The following is a 14,986-nucleotide window of genomic DNA, read 5'->3' as shown; positions in this document are numbered from 1 at the left end:
CTGACTTAAAAGTTTCATGTTATAACTTAATGCCATCTTCTCTCCTGTTTTTAGGAAACCATTCAGTCACCAGAAAAATAAATGATCTTCAACCACTAGATTTAGCAGACATTCCCCAGCTTTAACTGTTTTAATCTCTCGTATGTAGTACATGTCAATCTTCCATTTCCCCCCATGAAGTTAATCTAAATTTGAATATTATTCTAAAGTATTGATTATTAAACAATAAAGGAGATTATAAGTGTCATAATACACAACAACGTTTAGAGTTCTCTTTATAAAAAGTGAGTTATTTTGCTGACCAATGTTATATTTTTATCATAATTTCTACAATCTGGTTCAAAAATAATCTGAAAGAAAATGCTCCAAAGGGACTCTTTATGGATAGAGCAAAGTATGACTGAAGAAGCTCTTGAAAGAATACCATACTTAATCTACTCTGGAAAGAGGAGGCTTCAAAAAAAGGAGGTATGGAAGATCCACAAAAGAACAGAATTTGAAAGAGTTATGGAACCATGTCTTCAAGGAGACCCTGAAAGACTCTACTGAGACTTTATGAGAATATACTTTTTTGGGCCATGGTCCTCTCTATAAAGAGAGAGGCAGGGGCAGGCGCAGAGGCAGAGGCAGAGGGAGGAAGGGAGGATGATTATGTACTGGAGAAGAAAAATCCTACTGAAGACTTTAATTTTGTTTTCGCTTTGTTATTTGTTTTTTAAATTTTGTGTATAGTTTTTTGAATGTAGTCTAGAATTTAATGCCAGGTTTCTGGCTCACTACTTCAAAACCTATCGGAATTATTATACATTCTGAGAACATGTAAAAAATTTAAAAATTTCTATAAACAAAAAACTTTATGAAAATTTAAGTCCTTTACAATTCAAAATACCATAAAAATGCTTACCTCCAGGTTTATAAGACTGGAAAACTTGATCAGGTCTTCTTGTCTCCAATAGCAGATCAAACATGTATGTTGACTTGACTCCACCTAGTAAAAGACCCATTGGAGTATCTTCTTCTCCTTCATATGATCGTTCTAGATAATCATGAAACTCATCATATTTAACAAGACGACAGCAATCCATGGGTATTACCTCTTCTAAATCCATCATCTAAAAGAATACAACACCCAAGGAAAAAGGAAAGAAAATTTTTTTAAATCTGATATGTAACTGTACTAACAAGAGGTCCTAACAAACAATAAAGTCCATATATATTTATGATTTGCATTAAAGCTCAAAGGCATGACTTAAATGGTATTTTAAAATAACCATATTTCATTATCCCTCAAATTATACAACCTATATACTAACATATTTTAAAGACTTAAAAAGTTAACATTCTAAATTTTAGATGCATTCAAAATTAATGCATTGTAAGCTATTGCTTTATAACTACTAAACTGGAAACATAAGAGGAAAATGACAACTAGAACATGCCTCTTTTGTTATCTTAATCCAATCTGGAGAAAAACTGGTAAATCATGTATCTAGTAGTGATCTTCCTCAGCACAGGACGACAGCATGCCTTGCTGAGCTACCACAAGGGCCTTCCTGTCTCACAGGTGCTACGCCACTCTTCTCTGAACCACCCCCTGCAATCTAAGCCAACAGAACACCAACAAATCAGGGGCAGGAATTTCTATCAACAATTTTCCCTCTATTCCATGTCACTTGTAGACGGCATACACTCCATGCAATATCACTTAAGTGGGAACTGAATCTCTCAGAGAAACACAGTACAACTACTTAGAAGTATTTAATACTCATCCAAGGTTTGTGCTTCCCGGTGGCTCAGATGGTGAAGAATCTGCCTGCAATATGGGAGACCTGGATTGAACTCCTGGGTTGGGAAGATGCCCTGGAGGAGGGCATGGCAACCCATTCCAGTATTCTTACCTGGAGAATCCCCATGGACAGAGGCACCTGACAGGCTACAGTCCAAAGGGTCACAAAGAGTTGGACACAACTGAGCAACCAGGCAGAGCACAGCATGAACCTCCCGGCAACACAGGGTAGGACTGCTGAGAAGTACTGAATACTCATCTCAGGCTTGCAAGTATGACTTTAAAGAAAGTACATAAACCTTGGCTTGTCTCTACTGCCCTCTACTCTTCACTCACTCACACCCTGCAAATGGAGTTTTACCTTTCGTATGTAAGATCAATTTCTCTTTTCTATTTAACTCTTTATTTTTGTGAGCTTTTACTTTCTATTTTTAAGACAAGATTTTTTTTTCCCCCTACATTAAAATCTGATGGAATATGAGAACCTACTGTATAGCAGAGGGAACTGTATTTAGTGCTCTGTGGTTACTTAAATGGGAAGGAAACCTAAAAAAGAGGGGCTATGTGTAATACATGTAACTGATTCACTTTACTGTACAATGGAAACTAACACAATATTATAAAGCAACTATACTTCAATAAAAATTAAAAAAAAACAACACAACAACTGATGGACTGTAAACTACCCTTACCACTAGCACTGACTGATCTTACTGTGTAAACCTGTTTGGATATTTTCTCCATTTTAGTCTAATTTGGTTTCACTATTATTTTGCTTGCAGTCTACCACTATGTTTAAAGGATTTTTACTTTAATCAGGTGAAACCAGAGACATTTATTCATTTATTATTTATTCATGACTATACCCATCCAATTTTGACTAGGTAGAAGTATTAGAAATCCAACTGTGAGCAAAACCAGGGCACTCTTCACTCTTGTTAAGTGCTTACAATTTACTGAGGGACAGTAACACTAATTAAAACAGTCACAATTAAGTATAAATTTTCAATAATGATAAAATGCTATGAAAGACTAGGTATGTAACAGAAGTTCTCAAATTCTGTGTGTCCAAAAATTCCACTTGAGGTACTCGTTTAAAATGCATGAATCCCAGGAGCCAAAACATAAGTTCACATTTATCTGCAAGAATTAGTTTTTTTCATAGGAATGTGATTCTGGTGCAGGTTGGGCTGGGTTACACATAGCACTCTGAGAATAAATGCCAGTGATCTTATGAATTACTTTTACTTTTTCCATTAGTTCTATTCATAATTATAAATGAAATGATGCAGCATGCAATTTTTTCTCTAGCTTTAAACTATTTTCCTTTCTCTTCTCTGTGCCAAGGATCTGAGCACCGGTAAGATATTTAGCAAATTTTCCGGCGGGCTATGAAGGGGATTCCTTGGCACGTTTTTTCCCACTGCTTTTTCCTCCTGTCCTTCAGCTCTCTCCGGGGACTCAAGCTCGGCCAAAACTAATGAAACTCAGGCCCTGATGTCTCATTGCAAAAATTCATTGAGAGACAAATCGATAAGAGGTGGATTTGTTAGGATCCAGAGAGAAGCCACTCTTCAGGGTGTGAACCATTGCCAAGGGCAAGGGCTGGGGCCACGGAATTAGGTTGTGAGGGGGTGGAATTAATGAGTGGGAGGATTATCCCTACCACTGGGGAACCACCCACTCCTCCCTCTTTTGACCTTGCCTTGGAGCTGTCCTGCCACCTCTGGGTGTGCCTGTTGGCTTACAGATTGGGGATTAAGTACTTGAATTTGACTTGTCATCTTGGACCCAACTGATTTTAATTGGTTTACATTATACCCTTGTTGGAGAAGGCAATGGCAACCCACTCCAGTACTCCTGCCTAGAAAATCCCATGGATGGAGGAGCCCGGTAGGCTGCAATCCATGGGGTCGCTAGGAGTCAGACACGACTGAGCAACTTCACTTTCACTTTTCACTTTCATGCATTGGAGAAGGAAATGGCAACCCACTCCAGTGTTCTTGCCTGGAGAGTCCCAGAGACGGGGGAGCCTGGTGGGCTGCCATCTATGGGGTTGCACAGAGTCGGACAAGACTGAAGCAACTTAGCAGTAGCAGCATTCTTAGAATAAAATAAAATTTCTATCCTGAGAAAATCATTTAATTTCATTTTATGCCACTCTATTCTCATTCCAATTCCAAAGAAAGGCAATGCCAAAGAATGCTCAAACTACCACACAATTGCACTCATCTCACACGCTAGTAAAGTAATGCTCAAAATTCTCCAAGCCAGGCTTCAACAATATGTGAACCGTAACTTTCAGATGTTCAAGCTGGATTTAGAAAAAGTAGAGGAACTAGAGACCAAATTGCCAACATCCGCTGGATCATCGAAAAATCAAGAGAGTTCCAGAAAAACATCTATTTCTGCTTTGCTGACTCTGCCAAAGCCTTTGACTGTGTGGATCACAATAAACTGTGGAAAATTCTGAAAGAGATGGGAATACCAGACGACCTGACCTGCCTCTTGAGAAACCTATATGCAGGTCAGGAGGCAACAGTTACAACTGGACATGGAACAACAGACTGGTCCGGGGGCCAGCGTGAGGAACTCCGCCCATGGCAAAGGTCATGAGGAAGGAGGCTTGGCATATGCAAAGCCTGATCAAGCCTCAGGAAACCCCCTATTCCCGAGCATCTAACCCCAAAACCAGAATCTGTTTTATGCTCTCACCTACGCCTCTGACTTTACGGGGGGCTCTCCCCCATAACTGTTTCTCTCGGAGAAGGAGTAAACGTGCAGCTCCAAGGCAATAAAAATTCCTGGGCGTGACAAGAGTGTTTCAGCTTAAGAACTCCTCTGAAGGTTATCTAGCCCACCTGTATAGGTTCGTCCAGCCACATGTGATTGTTTACAGCCTCACAATCTGAGAGGCATGATATGTTTTAGACTTACTAAAGGCAAATTCTTTTGGGGACTTAGAAATTATTAGTATAGTGGGTTGGTTAGGAATTATATTGGTGAAGGGTTTTTCATTTGTTGTGTCAATAACTGCTGCTAATTCCCTGCTCTGGGTGGGACAAGGATGTCTCAGGTCAAAACCTCTCTGCTGACAGACTAGCTTGCGGGACAGGATTATCCATACTGCTGCCACTACTGCTGCACATGATTGTTTACTACCTCTTAACCATAAACAGCACAGAGTTTTGGAGTATTTTGAGAGTCTTAATTAGCATAGGGCTTTTTCTTCTTGTTGAGTCAATGATTGCCACCAGGCCTCCATATCCTTAGGCACCTGGGAATATATTAATGTATTTGGAATATAGAAAAGGAAATATAGTAGTTTTTAAGGTTAGCAATACTAGACTTTCTGAGTTAATGAATTTTCTCTTTTGTAATAGATTACTGTACCTTGTTATAAATCACTGTGTCCTTGCTATGTAAAAATGTAACTTTATCACTATCTTAAGACTAAATAGATCTTAAGTGGAGCATTGGTGAAAGAATTTTTATTTGTTGGGCTGATGTTTGCTGCTAAATCTCCATGTTCCCTGCCCTTATAATGAATATAACACACAGGAGAAATAAGTATTAACCTTTAAGATTAATCATGTTAACCTTGGGTTAGATTCCTTTCTTGATTCTAACTCACTACACCCTCACCCTATATGAATGCAACTTTATTTGGAGGGTGGTGCCTGGTTTAAGAAAAAACACCCTTGGAAAAAATAAGTTTTTTGGTTATCAGAAAGAAAGGATCATAAAATGTCAGCAGGTCTCACTCATGGCCAGAAGATGATGTAATATCCCTAAGACCTTTTTTTTATACATTTATGTGAAGCACCTGATTTTGATAAAGGTCAGGACTGCTGACCTCCGTGTGACTCTGTATTCATCCCTATGTGTAACAAAAGGTATATAAGCAAACCCAAAAGTAAAGAAATGGGATCAGTTTCCGGAAAGACTGATTCCCCCATGTCGCTTCTTTCTTGCTCCCATTTCTCTGGCTGAATTCCCATCTGGATTCAGCCTCCTTTTCTCCACTACACTATCTCCTACTACACTATCCGTTTCTAATCTCTCTCTATATCTGTAATTAAATATGTATTTTTCCAAAGACGCCGACGCTGTCCCCACCTTTGAATTCCCTGTATCCACCGGGGCTGGACCCCGGCAGAGTATGTCAAGGCTGTATATTGTCACCCTGCTTATTTAACTTATATGCAGAGTACATCATGAGAAATGCTGGGCTGGATGAAACACAAGCTGGAATCAAGATTGCTGGGAGAAATATCAATAACCTCAGATATGCAGATGACACCACCCTTATGGCAGAAAGTGAAGAGGAACTAAAAGGCCTCTTGATGCAAGTGAAAGAGGAGAGTGAAAAAGTTGGCCTAAAGCTCAACATTCAGAAAACGAAGATCATGGCATCCAGTCCCATCACTTCATGGGAAATAGATGGGGAAACAGTGGAAACAGTGTCAGACTTTATTTTTTGGGCTCCAAAATCACTGCAGATGGTGACTGCAGCCATGAAATTAAAAGACGCTTACTCCTTGGAAGGAAAGTTGTGACCAACCTAAATAGTATATTCAAAAGCAGAGACATTACTTTGCCGACTAAGGTCCATCTAGTCAAGGCTATGGTTTTCCTGTGGTCATGTATGGATGTGAGAGTTGGACTATGAAGAAGGCTGAGCGCTCAAGAATTAATGCTTTTGAACCGTGGTGTTGGAGAAGACTCTTGAGAGTCCCTTGGACTGCAAGGAGATCCAACCTGTCCATTCTAAAGGAGATCAGTCCTGGGTGTTCTTTGGAAGGACTGATGCTAAGGCTGAAACTCCAATACTCTGGCCACCTCATGCGAAGAGTTGACTCATTGGAAAAGACCCTGATGCTGGGAGGGATTGGGGGCAGGAGGAGAAGGGAACGACAGAGGATGAGATGGCTGGATGGCATCACTGACTCGATGGACATGAATTTGAGTGAACTCCGGGAGTTGGTGATGGACAGGGAGGCCTGGCGTGCTCGATTCATGGGGTCGCAAAGAGTCGGACACAACTGAGCAACTGAACTGAACTGAACTGATTCTCATTTAAGACGTTCTAAAAACAATGCCTCCTTTTTCAGCCTTCTTGATCACGCACTTCTTCACCTTAGTTTTTACACATGCTCTTTCTCCAGTTTCTTGCACAGCTGTCTCCTTCTCATGGTTTAAGTTTCAGATTAAATAACCTTAATATACTTCCGAATTACTTCATAGCACCTAAACAATAAAATATTTGCAAATTATCTTTAAATATTTAAATACTGTGGTGTCCATTTTGTCCATTTTCCCCCAAGGGGGATTATAAACGTCATGAAGGCAGTGAGCCTATCTTGCTCACTTTGGTACCTCTAACACCTCATGTTATCTTGTTCATTCTAGTTCTCTTATGCCTCATACGGTAGTCATTCAGTAAGTATCTGCTACAGTGGTGCTACTGGTAAAGAACTTGCCTGCCAATGCAGGAGACATAAGAGACACAAGTTCCATCACTGCATTGGGAAGATTCCCTGGAGGAGGGCATGGCAACTCACTCAAGTATTCTTTCCTGGAGAATCCCATGGACAGAGAAGCCTGGCAGGCTACAGTCCACAGGGTCACAAACAGTAGGACATGACTGAAGCGACTTAGTAATAAAAAACAAAAACAATCTTAATATAAAGAATTTAAAAAAAAGAATAAATAAATATCTTTGTTTCTATTTCTGAGTTCTAGAAAGCTTAACTGGCTTTCAGAGTGAGAAAGTTCTCAAAAGCAATGAACCACATTTCAAAGAAGAGGTATAAACTACACTCCTTAAGAGATACATTGATAGGATTTAATGTGCTACTGCAAGGGAAAAAAAAAAAGCTACTGCAAGTGCTTATACTGCTACTGACTATAATAAAAACTTGGGAAAATGTTAGTACCATTACCTAAGATGTCAATAATTAAATGCCAACAGTAAGACTAAACATACCTTATAAGCCATTTCTACTGCTTCCCTTAGTGTCTTATCTTTATGAACCTCCAATTTATTTTCCATCATCACTTGCTTCACAGGATGCAAACAGAATAATTTTATCTAGAAAATGTAAAGTATCATCATTAACTCAATAAGTCATAAATCAAATTACTTCTTTTGTAGACAGTATTTAAATCAAATTATTATAATTCTTACAAAATATAATTGAGATCACTCTCCCTCGGGTCTCAGAGAAGGCAATGGCAACCCACTCCAGTACTCTTGCCTGGAAAATCCCATGGATGGAGGAGCCTGGTAGGCTACAGTCCATGGGGTCGCTAAGAGTCAGGCATGACTGGGCGACTTCACTTTCACTTTTCACTTTCATGCACTGGAGAAGGAAATGGCAACCCACTCCAGTGTTCTTGCCTGGAGAATGCAAGGGACGGCAGAGCCTGGTGGGCTGCCATCTATGGGGTCGAACAGAGTTGGACACGACTGAAGTGACTTAGCAGCAGCTCCCTCAGGTCTATTTATCTCACTTAATAACTGATACTGTCCTGTTATCAAAAATTCAAAATCACTCATTTTAACAACTATATGTTTCTTTATAAGCATGTATCACAATTTATGAAATCACTCTCCTACTGATATATATTCAAGATGTTTCCAATATTTCCCTAATTTGGAAAATACTGTGGAGAATGCTGCGGTAGTCGAAATTTTTACTGTAATTATTTCATTAGATAATATTTTTAAGAGAATCATATGAAAGAATACAAATTTGCTTTAAGGCTCTTGATAAATGTAACACAAATACTAGACAGAAAGTTTTATAAATTTATTCTTGTAGAAGAATGTTACAAAGTTCATCTCACTGTAATCTTACCAGCACTATTATCACTACATTACTATTTTTTTATGCATAAAATAAAATCACTTTACCTCAGTAATACAGTTGGTTACATTGCTTAATGATTACACAACTCAATGAGTAAGTTTTGAGAAATGCAGTTAAGCAAAGTTTAATTAAAAGTAAATTAGGAAATCCAACCTTGCATGTATTGCGCTCAATTTCTCGTTGCCTCTTTTCTTGTTCTTCCAATTCTCTCTCTCTCTGCACCAAGTTTTTAATATGTTCTGGATACTCATCTACTTCTAGAAATTCTATCAATGGTAAAAACAGGATAAAACAGTGCCACTGAGACTGAGCTTCCTTTATACAATTTTATTCTACTATATTTCCAGAGAATATACTTCTACTATAGCTGTTATTAAAATTTACTTCAATTACATCAATCTTTCAACGTGGAACACAAACTTCTTCCAGACAAGGGTGAAGAGGTAGTTAATAATAACACATGGTTAGGTCTCAAAAGAGCCGAATCTTTACCTATATACCTCTTGGCTCCTGACAACTCTAGCAGGTAAATTAAGATTTTCGGAGTGAAAAAGCCTCCCTTAAACTTGAAAATAAAAGCACTTTTGATTTCAAATAGTGCTATCACGAAACTGTGCAACCTTGGACAGGTTTACTTCTCCAAACCTTGGTTTTTCTCAGCTTATTAATAGCAGCTACCACAGAGTTATTACCTGGGATATAATGAAATGTAATAAATACTGTTGATACTCTATTACTACAAATGGTATTTATTTTATTATTATTCACTAATATGATCATCTTTCCTTTGTTCTCAAAGTAGTCTTTTAGCTGCCTCTTTTAATAAGGGAGGCACCCTTTTTTTTTTTTTTAATTTACTTATTTATTTTTGGCTGCACTGGGTCTTTGTTTTTTGCATGGGCTTTCTCTAGTTGCGGCAAACAGGGGCTACTCTTTCTCGTGGTGCATGGCCTTCTCATTGTGGTGGCTTCTCCTGTTGCAAAATACAGGCTCTCAGTGCACGGGCTTCAGTAGTGGCAGTACGTGCGCAGGCTCAGTAGTTGCAATATGAGAGTGTAGGCTCAACAGTTGTGGCAATCAAGCTTAGTTGCTCCATGACATGTGGAATCTTCCTAGACCAGGGAGCGAACCCATGTCCCCTGCCGTGGCAGGTAGATTTCTATCCACTGTGTCATCAGGGAAGTTCCCAGCTGCCTTCTAATCAAAGAACTTCAAATGTAACTCTAATTGTTAGAAGTGACAGTATGAGATTATGACACTGTTTAATAAAGCCAATGATTGCTGGGGATTAAAAAGGGAGAACAATTTATATTAAAAAAATAATCACTCCTCTTTGGAAAGTAAAAATCCACTGTTTTTAGAAATGAGCTCTAATTTTAAAAATATTCTGCATTATACATACAGTGCCCCCTGGTGCTTTATCACAAAACTAGAGTTGGGGGGAGCAGACAAAAGAAAGTTGAATTATTGCACTACTGAAAACATATGGGATACTGAGTGCCACAGAAGATACATGAACTATAATCCTGGTCCTACCTCCAGTTACAACCTTGGACAAGTCACTCTTTGGGTACAGGTTATTTATGTGTAAAGTGAGAATGAACACTTCTACTCTGAAATCTCTATTCTAAAATGAGTTCTCACTGTAATTTCTTTTTTCTCTTTCCTATAATTACATTGTAAATTACTGAACAGCCCCTATACAGTCCCTGAATCATATCATTGGTGAAAAGATAAATAAGTCCTAGGCCTTGCAACAACTGAATTCACAATCTCATGAGGGTTTATGAAAATGTAAACAAAAACATGAATTAGACTGCTTAAAAGACTTACTTACAGTATGGCAATTTCTAAACAAAGGAAATATGTTTAAATCAAAGACAATGATTAATTGTGAAAATATGAGCGGACATTATCACCTGTCTATATATCTCTATGTACACACACACACATCATACACCTATTTGCAAATACTGTTTGTCAAGATCAGAGTTAGCAAGAAAACATAGGAACTGTAATTTTTTAAAGTAGCAATTATAAAAGGAAAAAAAGGAAGGCAAATCCACATGCTTTGTATACAGCATTATTTTTAGGATTCTTAATAAAATTAAAATATAATAAAGGATGCATACTTGACTCTTAAAATTTTACTTGCTTTTTAAGCAAATAAGCAAAGATATTTAACTCTAGTATGAAACTAAATGCTTAAAATTTTATCTCAATTTTCTATAACAATGCTATAAAATACTAAAAAAAAAAACCTATAACATCCCCATTTCACATATGTGGAAAGTAAGACTCAGAAAAGTTAAATAAATAATTTCCTCTGGGACATGCAAATTGTGAGTTATGATGGCTATACAGATCAGGGACTGTCATCACTGCACCAAACTACACAGAATACAATCTTATTGGAAATAAATATCCAATGTACATAATGCAGAGTAAGTTAAGTTTTGTCTCTTAGTGTGTTACAAAGAAAAGTTCAACTTTTTCCCAAATACTTTTACCAGTTAGTATTACCTCAAAACTATCTTTATAATTAATTCTCTACACATAAAAAATTTAATAGTCCTATCATTTAAAAGTAGTTATCTGGATTTATAAAGCTTGCCAAAAAAACAAAACAAAACCAAAACACCTTGTTTAAAACACAGACAAAAATCAAGTAACTATATGTCAACATACTTGCATTTCTTGCTGGGTCCTTCAGTCTATATATCAGCATATAAGCATTTGTGGAGCTAGTAAAAACATAAAAATGATTAATGGGGACAAAAAGTTGACTGTAAAGATTCCATTTCCTAGCATCAAATTTTTACTTTAAATAGAAGTTTTGTTTCAAAAAATTAAAAATAATGTATTCTTGAACAGGTTCAGATTTAAACATTCTAGGAGAAGACAATGGCACCCCACTCCAGTACTCTTGTCTGGAAGGTCCCATGGACGGGGGAGCCTGGTGGGCTTCAGTCCATGGGGTCGCTAAGAGTCAGACACAACTGAGCAACTTCACTTTCACTTTTCACTTTCAAGTATTGGAGAAGGAAATGGCAACCCACTCCAGTGTTCTTGCCTGGAGAATCCCAGGGACAGGGGAGCCTGATGGGCTGCCGTCTCTGGGGTCGCACAGAGTCGGACACGACTGAAGCGACTTAGCAGCAGCAGCAGCAGGAAAAAAGACAACTTTGACACATTTATGAGAAAATCCTCTGTCTTCTCTTGGTAACACAGTAAAATCTTCAAAAAACCTTTGTTCTTGGATGACTTGCTACAGTTAAGCCAGTAGTCAGCAAATTTTTTATGGAAAAGGGCCAGATGGTAAAAGCCATAGGCTTTGTGGGCAACTCTGCTGTTGTGGTGGGAAAAGATGAACATACAGTATTTAAACCAATGAGCACGGTGGAGTTTCAATAAAACTATTTTCAAAAACTGCAGGCAAGCTGAATCTGACCCATAGGTTACAGCTTGTCGACCCCTGGGTTAAATCTTTTTAATGCATAAATGTTGAAAAGCTTGTAATTCTAATTTATGAACAGTAAAACCAGGAAGTTATTTACCTTGCAAAAGCACTGGAGTAATATCCTCTGCTTCCTGAAGATCCACCATGTGTTTTCTTAATGTCCTCTTGTGTTATCTAAAAATTGTTACAGTACTTACTTTTTTTGAACGATCTAACACCTTTATGTCAATATGAACTCAAGTTTTAACCTCAGAGTTAAACAGACCACACAGATACCATTTCTCAAAATGTAATCATAATCAGTGGCTACTAATGGCCAGTCATTTCTAGTCCTCTTAAATAGGCAGCTCACATGAAGGCTTAAGCCAAGAAGAAAACTGGGAATCTATCTCTACAACACTCAACAAGTTCAAAATAAAACAAAACAAGGAGATAACAACAATAACCAAAGGAAATTTATTGAAAACAAAAACAAAAGACTGATTAGGTATGTGTCTTAAAATGTTTCACTGGACAGACTGTCTCCCATTTTTAACAAACCCTTCTACTGATGAGAAACATCCCTACTCTTGTCTTTCAGAATAATAATCTTAAAAAATTCCTCCTTACCCTGCTGACATGTTGATCATTGAAGCTGTACCACTGCTCATCACTGAAAGACTTTATGCAAGCGTAATAATGGCCACCAGCAGCACTCCCTGAATGAACCATAACGGAGAAGAGCTCATAGATCAAGGAATTCTAAGGAAAAAAAAAAGTAGCTCAGAGGACAGGAGAAACACAAAACCGTAATTTGTATATTTCTTATTCTCTACTAAAACACAGTGAGGTAGTATGTTAGTTGTCCTACGTATTTACGGCAAATCAACTTTTCTCCAAGATCATTAAAATGGTAATTCACCACATAATTTTATATACCACAAGTTTCATTCAACATATTCCTTCACATTTTAATTATGCTATAACCTTTAGAACAATGCATAACTGAGATATAAATTTATATATTTATCTAAAAAGAAGAAAATAGTCTGAAGCAGATCTTTTAGAAGCAGATGCTTAACACGAGACTATTCTGATATGCACATCAAAATCAATACATTTCAACTAACATTTTTAAAAATTCAAATAAGATGATTTTGAACATCTTCTAATGTATTTATATAGTATCTGTAACACACTAATCTATTGATTTGATGTCTCTCAGGTATGTGAAGCTGGTTCAACATCAGAAAATCAACCAATGTAAACCAGGCTAAAGAAGACAAGTTATATGATCATAATCAATTGAAACCAGAACAGCATTTGGCAAAATCCAAACCCATCCATGATAAGGACTCTCAACAAACTAGGAAGAGAGGAACATCCTCATATTGATAAAGAACATCTACAAAAAGCCCATAAAACCTATGAAAGAGCCAATATCATACTTAATGATGAGAGACTGAATACTTTCCTCCTGAGACTGGGAATAATAAGGCAAGAGTGTCTTCTCTCACCATTCCCATTCAACATGGTATGGGAAATCCTATGCAGTGGAACAAGACAAAGCGGGGGGGAAAAAAAAAAAAGATAAGACATAATTGTCTATGTAGAAAAACCAGGCACGGGGTGGATTTAGCTTTTGAGCCATAGTTTTCCAACTCTTGCTTGAAAGCAATGATCTTTATACCAAGTTATGATATATCTGCTACATTATTAATCACAGCAATTCACACTCATCTATCCGCCCTGAAAGAAACAGATAATTTTAAAAGGTAAAGAGTAGTGGTAATGGTGATGAGCATGATGGTCTTGGTCTAAAAACAGATTTATGCAAGTGAAACTCCATTCTTAAATACTGCCTTAAAAGAGGCTGCATTTAATATGACTGGGTGAGACTTGAATTCACGGTCAGTCGTCACACTGGCAATCCATTATTCACACCACGCTCAAGACATCTGATCTGTAATTCTACCCTCAAAAAAGCAAATCACACAAATGTGAAGTAGTTTGAAAAATCTTAAAAACCACTGACCTAGTAACAAAAAAAATTCTATCCTAGATATTATTCAGTCTTGTAGTTTTAAAATTATAATCCATGGAATTATATCATTTTTTGAAGTCCCTTAAGGGCCGTCATAGGGCAGGGGAGGGAAATTGAGGGGTTCCCTATTTAAAAAAGATTAATTCTCTTATTGTTTCAGAAAGGATGCTACAGCCAGAATCTTTTAAATTAACAAATCTAGCCTAATGCTTTCAATTCGCTATATGAGAAAACTCTGATGTAAGATTTAGAGCCTTGCTGTTACTTCAAAGGCCAGTTACAGTTCAGTGTCTCAGAAGTCAATGCTTCCACCTGTAAGCAGTCTTTCCTAAAGTTTAATCCTGATCATATATGCCTAAAACCAGTAACAATTAAAATTTTTAAAGAGAATTATAATAGCAGCTCAGCAATTACTTTATTCTGTCTTTCAACTAAAATCCACAAATTATAAAATACCTTCTCAAGTCCAGGTTTTGGAATCTTTTCAGTTCCGCTATTGTTTTCAAGGCAGATTCCTTCATCAACACCGTCATCATTGGAGAAATCATTGCTCATTTGATCACTGTGACAACTGCCTTCATTTTCTGCTCCACTGTCAGTGCAACTTTCAGTCTGAGGAGATTTCTTAATAAAACATAATAATCTTACAATTATAAGGCAAATAAAGGGAAAATATAAACCTTTTAATTTAAATGCTGTGAACTTTTTTGCAAAATTTAAGACACTACTGCTAATAAAAAAAACTTATTCTACTTTAAGCAAATTTATTTTCTCTTAAAAAAGTGAGACCTTAAACAAAAAAGTGTATTTTAAAACCATTTGTTAACCTCCTTATTAATATC

The 14,986-nt window shown here is 37.3% G+C and overlaps 1 protein-coding gene across 5 annotated transcripts in view; it reads right to left on the bottom strand.

The window, feature by feature from the left end:
- USP47 (ubiquitin specific peptidase 47) overlaps nt 1–14,986 on the bottom strand; it is a 103,368-nt gene that overhangs the window by 19,065 nt on the left and 69,317 nt on the right. For all 5 annotated transcript variants that reach the window (XM_013969606.2, XM_018059548.1, XM_018059546.1 and 2 more), the window contains 7 exons: nt 14,601–14,768; nt 12,731–12,862; nt 12,219–12,295; nt 11,350–11,405; nt 8,815–8,927; nt 7,776–7,880; nt 905–1,112 (listed from right to left, as the gene is read on the bottom strand). In XM_013969606.2, coding sequence (XP_013825060.2) covers nt 905–1,112; nt 7,776–7,880; nt 8,815–8,927; nt 11,350–11,405; nt 12,219–12,295; nt 12,731–12,862; nt 14,601–14,768 — 859 coding nt within the window. The remainder of the gene's footprint in view (nt 1–904; nt 1,113–7,775; nt 7,881–8,814; nt 8,928–11,349; nt 11,406–12,218; nt 12,296–12,730; nt 12,863–14,600; nt 14,769–14,986) is intronic.

The sequence above is a fragment of the Capra hircus genome, chromosome 15 (assembly GCF_001704415.2).
Source record: "Capra hircus breed San Clemente chromosome 15, ASM170441v1, whole genome shotgun sequence".
Taxonomy (NCBI): domain Eukaryota; kingdom Metazoa; phylum Chordata; class Mammalia; order Artiodactyla; family Bovidae; genus Capra; species Capra hircus.
This window is presented reverse-complemented; position numbering and strand designations above follow the sequence as displayed.